Below are 13,387 nucleotides of genomic sequence, written 5' to 3'. Positions count from 1 at the left end.
GTGGAATCCAATGAGCCAGCTTGTACCTAAGTTACGGTCAGAGCGAAAAAAGATATCTCTTGAACTGCATTCTAGTCTGTCACTCTAACGTTCCTCATCCACGAATCATTCATCCTCGCTCAAATTAATGGGGTAATCGTCACTTTCTCGCTCCTAATATCTCTCGCTCCATTGTAAACAACGGGGAATTGTGAGCAGCACTACCGCTTGTGACGTCACGCTACTTCCGGTAGGGGCAAGGCTTTTTTTATCAGCGAGCAAAAGTTGCGAACTTTATCGTCGATTTTCTCTACTAAATCCTTTCAGCAAAAATATGGCAATATCGCGAAATGATCAAGTATGACACATAGAATGGATCTGCTATTCCCGTTTAAATAAAAAAAATTCATTTCAGTAGGCCTTTAAGAGACATTTTAGCTTTTATATTTTATAAGGTATATTTTTTGTAAGAACCACAATTAATAAATATATTTCAGTGAATAACTTATTGTTCAAATCTGTATATAAATATGTACATAAAGTGTTGTAATTATATTGTAAAATGGATGGATGGATGGATGTTTAAAACACAACTGTTATTATTAATTAGTAAGTATACATTTTTTGAGCCTTTTTAGAGAAAATCATATCATTGTAGTAAATTATGCACATTACTTGATGAGGTCATGGTGACCACGCCCATAGCCACGCCCCCACCGCCACAGGTATCTTGGCAGTTTATGGGAAACACTGTGTTGTCATACAAGAATGTAGCTTATAGTTTGATTTAGCATGCTGATTGACTGTTCATTTATTCATCTAGCCCAGGGGTCACCAACATTTTTGAAAGCAAGAGCTACTTCTTGGGTGCTGATTAATGCAAAGGGCTACCAGTTTGATACACACTTAAATAAATTGCCAGAAATAGCCAATTTGCTCAATTTACCTTTAACTCTATGTTATTATTAATAATTAATGATATTTACACTTAATTGAACAGTTTAAAAGAGGAGAAAACACGAAAAAAATGACAATTAAAGTTTGAAACATAGTTTGTCTTCAATTTCGACTCTTTAAAATTCAAAATTCAACCGAAAAAAAGAAGAGAAAAACTAGCTAATTCGAATCTTTTTGAAAAAATTTTAAAAAGAATTTATGGAACATCAATAGTAATTTTTCCTGATTAAGATTAATTTTAGAATGTTGATGACATGTTTTAAATAGGTTAAAATCCGATCTGCACTTTCTTAGAGTATATAACAAATTGGACCAAGCTATATTTCTAACAAAGACAAATCATTATTTCTTCTAGATTTTTCAGAACAAAAATTTTAAAATAAATTCAAAAGACTTTGAAATAAGATTTAAATTTGATTCTACAGATTTTCTAGATTTGCCAGAATCATTTTTTTGAATTTTAATCATAATAAGTTTGAAGAAATATTTCACAAACATTCTTCGTCGAAAAAACAGAAGCTAAAATGAAGAATTAAATTAAAATGTATGTATTATTCTTTACAATAAAAACAATTAATTTACTTGAACATTGATTTAAATTGTCAGGAAAGAAGAGGAAGGAATTTAAAAGGTAAAAAGGTATACGTGTTTAAAAATCCTAAAATCAATTTTAAGGTTGTATTTTTTCTCTAAAATTGTCTTTCTGAAAGTTATAAGAAGCAAAGTAAAAAAAAATAGTGAATTTATTTAAACAAGTGAAGACCAAGTCTTTAAAATATTTTCTTGGATTTTCAAATTCTATTTGAGTTTTGTCTCTCTTAGAATCAAAAATGTTGGGCAAAGCGAGACCAGCTTGCTAGTAAATAAATACAATTTAAAAAATAGAGGCAGCTCACTGGTAAGTGCTGCTATTTGAGCTATTTTTAGAACAGGCCAGCGGGCTACTCATCTGGTCCTTACGGGCTACCTGGTGCCCGCGGGCACCGCGTTGGTGACCCCTGATCTAGCCTATTTCTATTCATTTGTCCATCAGTCAAAGATTTTTAAAGACTACTCCAATTGTTTAGCGGACTATTTATATCTGTGTGTGGCATTGCATTAGTCTTTTACAAGCTTCTCATCGTATTCTACAGAATAAGATGGATGGTGTCCAACTTTGAATAATCCAAAAATGGTCAAAACGTCCAAACTTCCCGAGCTTAACTTCCCGTGATAAATTTCTGGAAATTGACCGGAAACTTTCCACCCCTTTGCAGCCCTAGTCAGGGGTGACACGCTGTAGCAAGATACCACTGATGCATTTAAGTCTGACCCAATCTGTTGTGTTGGGGTTTGTGTTGTGTGCCTCAAGGGCAGAGAGAGACACAGCCTTGTTCTCCTTTGCCATCACATTGATTATTGTTGTTCCAAGAGTCAAGATGAAACACAACATGGTGATGAGTGCTTCGCTGGAACAGCTCGGAGGGAAGGCCCATTGTCTAAAACTGCCTCCTGACAGCTTTGTGCCAGAAGTGCTGCCATCTCATTTCAAGTAAAGCATTACGAGGGTCGATATTGTTTGGTAGGACCAACATGAGTCACCGTACATATTTATAAGCGATGCTCTTTGGCATTTAAAGGCCTACTGAAATGATTTTTTTTTACTTAAACGGGAATAGCAGATCCATTCTATGTGTCATACTTGATCATTTCGCGATATTGCCATATTTTTGCTGAAAGGATTTAGTAGAGAAAATCGACGATAAAGTTCGCAACTTTTGCTCGCTGATAAAAAAAAGCCTTGCCTGTAGCGGAAGTAGCGTGACGTCACAGGAGCTAGTATTCCTCACAATTCCCCGTTGTTTACAATGGAGCGAGAGAGATTCGGACCGAGAAAGTGATGATTACCCCATTAATTTGAGCGAGGATGAAAGATTCGTTGATGAGGAACGTTACAGTGAAGGACTTGAGAGGCAGCGATGGACGTATCTTTTTTCGCTCTGACCGTAACTTAGGTACAAGCTGGCTCATTGGATTCCACACTCTCTCCTTTTTCTATTGTGGATCACAGATTTGTATGTTAAACCACCTGGGATACTATATCCTCTTGAAAATGAGAGTCGAGAACGCGAAATGGACATTCAGTGCCTTTTATCTCCACGACAATACATCGGCGAAATGCTTTAGCTACGAGCTAACGTGATAGCATCTTGCTTTAACTGCATATAGAAACAAAATAAATAAACCCCTGACTGGAAGTATAGATAGAAAATCAACAATACTATTAAACCGTGGACATGTAAATACACGGTTAATGCTTTCCAGGCTGGCGAAGGTTAACAATGCTGTGCTAACGACGCCATTGAAGCTAACTTAGCAATCGGACTGCACAGAGCTATGCTAAAAACATTAGCTCTCCACCTACGCCAGCCAGCCCTCATTTGCTCATCAACACCCGTGCTCACCTGCGTTCCAGCGATCGGCAGAAGGACGAACGACTTCACCCGATGCGTTTGGCGGCCCGGAGACGTAGGAAGTCAAGGTGAAGTCGGCGGCTAACGCGGCTAGCGCGGCTAGCGCGGCTAGCGCGGCTAGCGCGGCTAGCGCGGCTAGCGCGGCTAGCGCGGCTAGCGCGGCTAGCGCTCCAACAAAGTCCTCCTGGTTGTGTTGCTGTAGTCCGCTGCTAATACACTGATCCCACCTACAACTGTCTTCTTTGCAGCCTTCATTGTTCATTAAAAAAAATTGCAAAAGATGTCCAGAATACTGTGGAATTATGAAATGAAAACAGAGCTTTTTGTATAGGATTCTATGGGGTACCATAACTTCCGTTACTCGGACTTCGTCACGCGCATACGTCATCATACCGCGACGTTTCAGCCGGATATTTCCCGGGAATTTTAAAATGTCACTTTATAAGTTAACCCGGCCGTATTGGCATGTGTTGCAATGTTAAGATTTCATCATTGATGTATAAACTGGTCGCTAGTAGTGGCTTTCAGTAGGCATTTAAAATGCAAGCGGACGTGCCGGCCCTGGTTCCGTGTCATGCTAATGGACATGCTAGTAAAAGCTCTTACGACTGATAATGCACAGGATATAGCATCCCGAAGATGACGCTCATCCATTTTACATGGTGCTAAATGGAGCTGCAACCGGAGGTGGGGGCTAACATGTTCCATAGTTATTGTATGCAAATGAGCCCATTCCGTGCGGCTGCCCAATGGGGAAAGAAAAATCACTTAATTCAAGACAAATGAATTTGAGGTATAGTCTGCCAAAAGTGCAAGCGAACAGCAGCATGTCTGGAGTCGAGAGAGAGAGGCAGAGATGTGTCAGCTTTGGCAGGAACATTGAACAAGTTCTCTGGTGAATTTCAATGACTTTGCACCTAAAATAACACATTGCGGCGAGCCTGGTTAATGCATGAGGCCCAGCACCTTCCGTGACAGAGGCACCATTCACAAACACACGGCGTGAAGGCAGATGATTCATGCACTGTGACACCTCTCAGCTTGACTTTTCATGGCCGCCGTGGCTGATTGCATTCATTATGCTTGATTACTGTGCTAATCAAGCAGAAAACTTGTTTTTGTGTTGGCAACATATCTGTCCACTGTCAACTGCTAACCTCATCTTTGTTGTAGAAGCATTGAAGTCCCTTCTTAAAACTCATTTGTATACTCCAGCCTTTAAATAGACCCCCTTTTAGACCAGTTGATCTGCCCTTTCTTTTCTTTTCTCCTCTGCCCCCCTCTCCCTTGTGGAGGGGGGGGGGCACAGGTCCGGTGGCCATGGATGAAGTGCTGGCTGTCCAGAGTCGGGACCCGGGGTGGGGACATCTCTGCACTGCTGACCCGTCTCCGCTCGGGATGGTCTGCTGGCCCCATTATGGACTGGACTCTAACTATTATGTTAGATCCACTATGGACTGGACTCTCACACTATTATGTTAGTTCCACTATGGACTTGACTCTTACACTATGTTAGATCCACTATGGACTGGACTCTCACACTATTATGTTAGATCCACTATGGACTGGACTCTCACAATATTATGTTAGATCCACTATGGACTGGACTCTCACAATATTATGTTAGATCCACTATGGACTGGACTCTCACACTATTATGTTAGATCCACTATGGACTGGACTCTCACACTATTATGTTAGATCCACTATGGACTGGACTCTCACAATATTATGTTAGATCCACTATGGACTGGACTCTCACAATAGTATGTTAGATCCACTATGGACTGGACTCTCACACTATTATGATAGATCCACTATGGACTGGACTCTCACACTATTATGCAGCATCATGGTCTGGGACCCACTGAGGGTGAGGTTCATTGAGGGAAATATGAATGCCAACATGTACCGAGACATTCTAGACCAGAGCCTGATCCTTCTTTTGGCAAACTTGGCCAACATGACTGTAAGCCCAAACACACATCTGCTGAACATCTTCAAGTCTCTAACATCTACAGTGATGTCACATCGATACTGCTTTGCAAGCTTCACACTAACTACTCTAAAGTGTATCCATGTTTTATTGTAAATATATTTAGGGGAATCTGTACCATAATAACATGGAAAGAACATTTTGAGGTGTTTACTCACTTTTATAAAATAATGTCCTTCTGACGGCCATGTTAACGGCCCTACTAACTCACCAGTGCCGCCGTGGAAATGCCCCCCTCTACCGCAAAAAACTGCTCACCCCCAAATCCTCCACATGACACCTCCGCTCCGGACAGGCTAACCTCCTCCGACCTCTGAGGACAAAGCTCCGAACTATGGGAGACCGGGCTTTCTGCTCCGCCGCTCCCAGTCTGTGGAACGCTCTCCCTGACCACCTGAGGGCACCACAGACTGTGGATGCTTTCAAAAAAAGGCTTAAAAACCCTTCTTTTTAAAAAAGCCTTTTTTTAGATGTATGTGTGCTAGTTCTAGATATTAGGTCTAGTTTTTATTTTATTTTAAAATCTACTTTCCTTTGGGGGGAAACAAGGACGATCGTTCCCACGACTACAACACCTCGCCAAGAGAATCCTATGCGTCCCAGCAACTATTGAGTGCCGCAAGTGAGCGCTCCTTCAGCGCAGCAGGGCGTATTTTAGAGGCCAGGCGCTCTCGCCTGAATCCTGGCACTGTAGATGCCATTTTATTCCTGCATAGTGCTAACAAACAAAAAAAAGTAAGTAGACTTACGGTTGGATATGTTAAACGAATTAGTCTACGTTACCTAGGCTATACCAAATAAGCCCATGTCTAACCTATATTGAGTTGGGTCAGCTGAATAATTGTGATGGTTACGTGTTGTTTGGGCGCACTACAATGCAAAGGAATTAAGGCAATTGCGTTGTTTATTGTGTTTTTTTTTCTATTGGAGATATACTACTGTGTGTTCATTATTTGGCCTCGCTTTCAAGTGAAGCGCATCTCCGATTGGCTACAATGTAAGACTATTTAGCCTGCTTTGTTTGTCTATTTTCATTATAATTCAGGTTTGATGATAAAGTGCAGTCTGATGGGTTTGATTTCCCCCCTTCAGCTATTTGCCTTGGCCAATAAGTTGCAGGTAATTTATTATTATTATTTATTTAATTTATTTTTGTTTAAATAGGGATGCCATACATATGTTGTATAATTTAAGTTTGTGCGCGTGATTGACAGCCTAAGGCTTATGAGGCACATTTTGTATTAATTTTTTTATTTCAACTTAAAAAGGTATGAGCCTATGCCTATGCCTACAACATAGTTCTATGTGTTCATCTTTATTTTCCTGCCTGTCGTTGCCAATGGAGATTGTCTGACATTTTGTCATGGCTGCAGATCAATCAATAAAGGTTCATCGTTGTCGCAAAATTGTTCACAGTTTCACTGTGCACCCCGCCCTCGTCCCTATTTGAGCATTACAACGTTAACAAGTTCATATTCATTGAAATAAATTCAGAACATTTTTTTTTACCTAACGAAAATATAGGCCAAGTCTTTCTAAAACATTTTTTTAACTTCTTAAAAGCATCGTTCTGCTGGCTGCAACTGCGCACACAACTGCACACTTTTTTTAATGGAAATGACAATAATATTATAATAATGATAAATAATATTATCACGCATGAATATCTCTTAGCCACTAATGCGTGGCCAAGAGGTATTCATGCGTGGCACGCATTGAATGTCTCTGCTGCATTGGATCAGTCTCCTTTCTTTAACAGGCAAAAGCTTCCTAACCTCACTAATGCCTTGCATCGTCTATATTAGATATATAACAACGGGCCGGTGGCGGGTGGGTGTGGTTTTGATAAAATGTTGGTTCGGGTGGATGGCGGGTGGATGACGACTTTTGTGATGCGGTTGCGGATTAAATAATTGCCTATCCGCGCATCTGTAGTAGGTAGATAGATAGTTAGATAGATATATAGATGGATGGATGGATGGATGGATGGATGGATGGATGGATGGATGGATGGATGGATGGATGGATAGATAGATAGATAGATAGATAGATAGATAGATAGATAGATAGATAGATAGATAGATAGATAGATAGATAGATAGATAGATAGATAGATAGATAGATAGATAGATAGATAGATAGATAGATAGATAGATAGATAGATAGATAGATCAGTGTTTCCCATAAACTGCCAAGATACCTGTGGCTGTGGGGGCGTGGCTATGGGCGTGGTCACCATGACATCATCGAGTAATTTGCATAATTTACTACAATGATATGATTTTCTCTAAAAAGGCTAAAAAAATGTATACTTACTAATTAATAATAACAGTTTTGTTTTAAACGTCCATCCATCCATCCATTTTACAATATAATTACAACACTTTATGTACATATTTATATACAGATTTGAACAATAAGTTATTCACTGAAATATATTTATTAATTGTGGTTCTTACAAAAAATATATCTTATAAAATATAAAAAAGCTAAAATGTCTCTTAAAGCTCTGCCCCTTTAATTAGTGCATACTAAATAATTGAACTTTAGCCTACTACTACAACCATATTATTTACCAGCAACATAAAGTGAAACAGAGGCAGAGGTGTCCTGCCACAGTCAGTAACAAATAAACAGAAAACAGTAGTGGTCAAATACAAATAAGGCAACAAGAGAAGTATCCTACACTTCTCTTTTGTAAAGTAAATCTGAACAGCCTATATGGGCATCTACATCTACTATATGATTTGCCTGAGAAGCTGGACAGGACAAAAAAAAAACCCAAAAAAAACAAAAAACAAAAAAAAACATTTTTTATTTTTATTTATTTTTATTTTTTATTTGTGGCAGACGTAATTATTTTGTGGCAGGCCGCCACAAATAAATGAATGTGTGGGAAACACTGCAGATAGATAGATAGATAGATAGATAGATGGATGGATGGATGGATGGATGGATGGATGGATGGATGGATGGATGGATGGATGGATAGATAGATAGATAGATAGATAGATAGATAGATAGATAGATAGATAGATAGATAGATAGATAGATAGATAGATAGATAGATAGATAGATAGATAGATAGATAGATAGATAGATAGATAGATAGATAGATAGTATTAAGAATTGTGAGTATTAATATCCATGCAGTCAAAGCTGTCAAAGCATCTTTGCCAACAAAAACAACAAAATAGTTACAGAACTGCCGCGTTTTTTTGTTCTTCAGAAACTTTTTATTAATGCTTTGGGCTTTTCCTGCTCTCTCATATCAGGTGCAGAAAGGTCTTGGCCATTCATATCCTGGGTGGCCAGCGGTGAATAACCTTGTGAACCATCGCGGCTATAGAAGCCCCGCCCCCACGCACACACTGCAACTATAACAACAACACTGTACTGTTACAATAGTACAATAATAACAACACTGTACTGTTACAATAGTACAATAACAACAACACTGTACTGTTACAGCAGTACAATAATAACAACACTGTACTGTTACAGCAGTACAATAACAACAACACTAATGTTACAGCAGTACAATAACAACACTGTACTGTTACAGCAGTACAATAACAACAACACTGTACTGTTACAGCAGTACAATAACAACAACACTGTACTGTTACAGCAGTACAATAACAACACTGTACTGTTACAGCAGTACAATAACAACAACACTGTACTGTTACAGCAGTACAATAATAACAACACCGTACTGTTACAATAGTATGATAACAACAACACTGTACTGTTACAGCAGTACAATAACAACAACACTGTACTGTTACATCAGTACAATAACAACACTGTACTGTTACAGCAGTACAATAACAACAACACTGTACTGTTACAGCAGTACAATAACAACAACACTAATGTTACAGCAGTACAATAACAACAACACTGTACTGTTACAGCAGTACAATAACAACAACACTGTACTGTTACAGCAGTACAATAACAACACTGTACTGTTACAGCAGTACAATAACAACACTGTACTGTTTCAGCAGTACGATAACAACACTGCACTGTTACAGCAGTACAATAACAACAACACTACTGTTACAGCAGTACAATAACAACAACACTGTACTGTTACAGCAGTACGATAACAACACAGTACTGTTACAGCAGTACAATAACAACAACACTGTACTGTTACAGCAGTACGATAACAACACAGTACTGTTACAGCAGTACAATAACAACAACATTGTACTGTTATAGCAGTACGATAACAACACAGTACTGTTACAGCAGTACAATAACAACAACACTGTACTGTTACAGCAGTACAATAACAACACTGTACTGTTTCAGCAGTACGATAACAACACAGTACTGTTACAGCAGTACAATAACAACAACATTGTACTGTTACAGCAGTACAATAACAACAACACTGCACTGTTACAGCAGTACAATAACAACAACACTGCACTGTTACAGCAGTACAATAACAACACTGTACTGTTACAGCAGTACAATAACAACAACACTGTACTGTTACAGCAGTACAATAACAACACTGTACTGTTACAGCAGTACAATAACAACAACACTACTGTTACGGCAGTATAATAATAACAACACTGTACTGTTACAGCAGTACAATAACAACACTGTACTGTTACAGCAGTACAATAACAACACAGTACTGTTACAGCAGTACAATAACAACAACACTGTACTGTTATAGCAGTACGATAACAACACAGTACTGTTACAGCAGTACAATAACAACAACACTGTACTGTTACAGCAGTACAATAACAACAACACTGTACTGTTACAGCAGTACAATAACAACACTGTACTGTTACAGCAGTACAATAACAACACTGTACTGTTACAGCAGTACAATAACAACACCGTACTGTTACAGCAGTACTTCAGCAAGGTGCAGTACAAAGACAGATAGTCATATTACCTGAACAAGCCATAGACCACAGTGCAGACTCATCTATGTTTGCACACACACACAAATAACAAACACACACACACACACACACACACACACACACACACACACACACACACACACACACACACACACACACACACACACACACACACACACACACACACACACACACACACACACACACGGCTCTTGCCAAATTAGACGCATTGCATGAATGAATGCATGTGGTCACCAAGAGGACCATACATACACAAATACATCCACAGCTCGTACACAAATAAATCCACAGCTCGTACACAAATAAATCCACAGCTCGATCGCCAGCATTGAAAGTTAAAACTCACTTACCGCTTTTGAACATTTTGCCGGACTTAAGTGCGTCTCTTCCTCGGTCTTATGAGAACCATCGATCCAAATATTCCAGACTTTAAAACCTGGCGGGAAGTTGCTCCGGGGCGCCTTTTTTGACGTGTGCTGTCACTCAATCGTCACCACGGAGAGGAATCGTGTCCGCGGAGCCTCGGGAGGGGTTTAAGATTCGGACTACAATCTTTGCATCCCATCAGTCCGCAGCAACGACGATAACTCCAGAGTTGGGTGAAGATAGTCCGATGATGGTGGACGTAGAACACGCCAACATTTCCAATCGTCCTTCGTCCGGTCAGAGTTGCTGTAATTGGCTCAACGACCTAATTGTTATAAGTTATTGCAGCCTTAAAATGACACTTTTGTCCGGTAATAGTTCACATGCGGAGATCTCTCCCTCTCTCTCTCTCTCTCTCCTTTGCGTCCGTTCAGCGAGCCGATGCGCGGAAGGAGGGAGAAAGTGATGCTGTGCCGCCTCTCCGCATCCTCCTCATCCTCCTCATCCTCCTCATCCTCCGCATCCTCCTCACCCTCCTCATCCTCCGGGCTCAGTCTCAGTGGAGACACAACAATACACTGGACTATATTCCAACTTTTGCAAGAGAATAACACAACCAAATGATGGGAATAAAAACGACTTTGGGTCACTATTAATTTGTCGTGATTATTGCAAAATTTTCTGAATGTAACTTTTTTTTTTTTTTTTTTTTTTTACCAGAAAGATTAATACAAATGTATTTCGCGGATTAATTGATTTAAATGTATGAATAAACTACATTTTCTGCATCGGCGCTCGACTTCGCCAATCCGCCACTCTTGCATCGATTGCTCTCGCCTGGCCGGTCACGTGTTTAATGCCAAAAAACAAGATGGAGGCGCCGTCGCAGGAAGTGCAGCTTGCCGCAGCCAAAAAGCCAACAGGTAAACTTTCACTACTCCACTATTTATAATATATAACACCTTTAAATCCTTTAAACAATATTTGACACAGTTGACACTGACTTGTGTGGTATATCTTCACCGGTGCCCTAAACCTGGTGTAAGTGTAACAGCATCGTGGACGTCATAGTGGGACGGCAAATGTAAACAAAGTGTATATTGGAATATAATATGATATATACTACACTTTTGGGAGATACTTGCTATTTAAAAGATGTATTTGCGTAAGAAACAAAGATAGACTAACGTGTTATACAAACCCCGTTTCCATATGAGTTGGGAAATTGTGTTAGATGTAAATATAAACGGAATACAATGATTTGCAAATCATTTTCAAGCCATATTCAATTGAATGCACTACAAAGACAACATATTTGATGTTCAAACTCATAAACTTTATTTTTTTTGCAAATAATAATCAACTTAGAATTTCATGGCTGCAACACGTGCCAAAGTAGTTGGGAAAGGGCATGTTCACCACTGTGTTACATGGCCTTTCCTTTTAACAACACTCAGTAAAGGTTTGGGAACTGAGGAGACACATTTTTGAAGCTTCTCAGGTGGAATTCTTTCCCATTCTTGCTTGATGTACAGTTTAAGTTGTTCAACAGTCCGGGGGTCTCCCTTGTGCTATTTTGGGCTTCATAATGCGCCACACATTTTCTGGACTACAGGCAGGCCAGTCTAGTACCCGCACTCTTTTACTATGAAGCCACGTTGATGTAACACGTGGCTTGGCATTGTCTTGCTGAAATAAGCAGGGGCGCCCATGGTAACGTTGCTTGGATGGCAACATACGTTGCTCCAAAACCTGTATGTACCTTTCAGCATTAATGGCGCCTTCACAGATGTGTAAGTTACCCATTTATTGGGCACTAATACACCCCCATACCATCACAGATGCTGGCTTTTACACTTTGCGCCTATAACAATCCGGATAGTTATTTTCCTCTTTGGTCCGGAGGACACGACGTCCACAGTTTCCAAAGACAATTTGAAATGTGGACTCGTCAGACCACAGAACACTTTTCCACTTTGTATCAGTCCATCTTAGATGAGCTCAGGCCCAGCGAAGCTGACGGCGTTTCTGGGTGTTGTTGATAAACGGTTTTGGCCTTGCATAGGAGAGTTTTAACTTGCACTTACAGATGTAGCAACCAACTGTAGTTACTGACAGTGGGTTTCTGAAGTGTTCCTGAGCCCATGGGGTGATATCCTTTACACACTGATGTGGCTTGTTGATGCAGTACAGCCTGAGGGATGGAAGGTCACGGGCTTAGCTGCTTACGTGCAGTGATTTCTCCACATTCTCTGAACCCTTTGATGATATTACGGAGCGTAGATGGTGAAATCCCTAAATTCCTTGCAATAGCTGCTTAAGAAAGATTTTTCTTGAACTGAAATAAAAACATGAAAAACACTAGATAAAACATAGAAACATGGATAAAAAGAGAAATAAAAACACAAAAGCACTGGATAAAACAGATAGACAAGCAGTGCATTTAAAAAGTTCAAAGTTAAAGTACCAATGATAGTCACACACACACTAGGTGAGGCTAAATTATTCTCTGCATTTGACCCATCCCCCTTGATCACCCCCTGGGAGGTGAGGGGAGCAGCGAGCAGCAGCGGTGGCCGCGCCCGGGGGATAATTTTTTGATGATTTAACCCCCAATTCCAACCCTTGATGCTGAGTGCCAAGCAGGGAGGTAATGGCTCCCATTTTTATAGTCTTTGGTATGACTCGGCCGGAGTTTAAACTCACAA

General features: G+C 39.9%; 2 protein-coding genes across 2 annotated transcripts in view; one reads left to right on the top strand and one right to left on the bottom strand.

Annotated features, from left to right (window-relative positions):
• The window catches only part of rtn4rl1b (reticulon 4 receptor-like 1b), a 414,754-nt gene extending 403,663 nt beyond the window's left edge, over nt 1-11,091 (bottom strand). The window contains exon 1 of the mRNA XM_062061989.1: nt 10,664-11,091. Coding sequence (XP_061917973.1) covers nt 10,664-10,676 — 13 coding nt within the window. The 5' untranslated portion in view covers nt 10,677-11,091. The remainder of the gene's footprint in view (nt 1-10,663) is intronic.
• Nucleotides 11,092-11,462: 371 nt separating this feature from the next.
• dph1 (diphthamide biosynthesis 1) overlaps nt 11,463-13,387 on the top strand; it is a 174,718-nt gene continuing 172,793 nt past the window's right edge. Inside the window, exon 1 of the mRNA XM_062059822.1 lies at nt 11,463-11,602. Within this exon, the coding sequence (XP_061915806.1) occupies nt 11,536-11,602 (67 nt within the window). The 5' untranslated portion in view covers nt 11,463-11,535. The remainder of the gene's footprint in view (nt 11,603-13,387) is intronic.

Source organism: Entelurus aequoreus, linkage group LG10 (assembly GCF_033978785.1).
Source record: "Entelurus aequoreus isolate RoL-2023_Sb linkage group LG10, RoL_Eaeq_v1.1, whole genome shotgun sequence".
Lineage (NCBI taxonomy): Eukaryota > Metazoa > Chordata > Actinopteri > Syngnathiformes > Syngnathidae > Entelurus > Entelurus aequoreus.
Note: the sequence above shows the minus strand (reverse complement) of the source record. Positions and strands in the feature narration are given on the sequence as shown.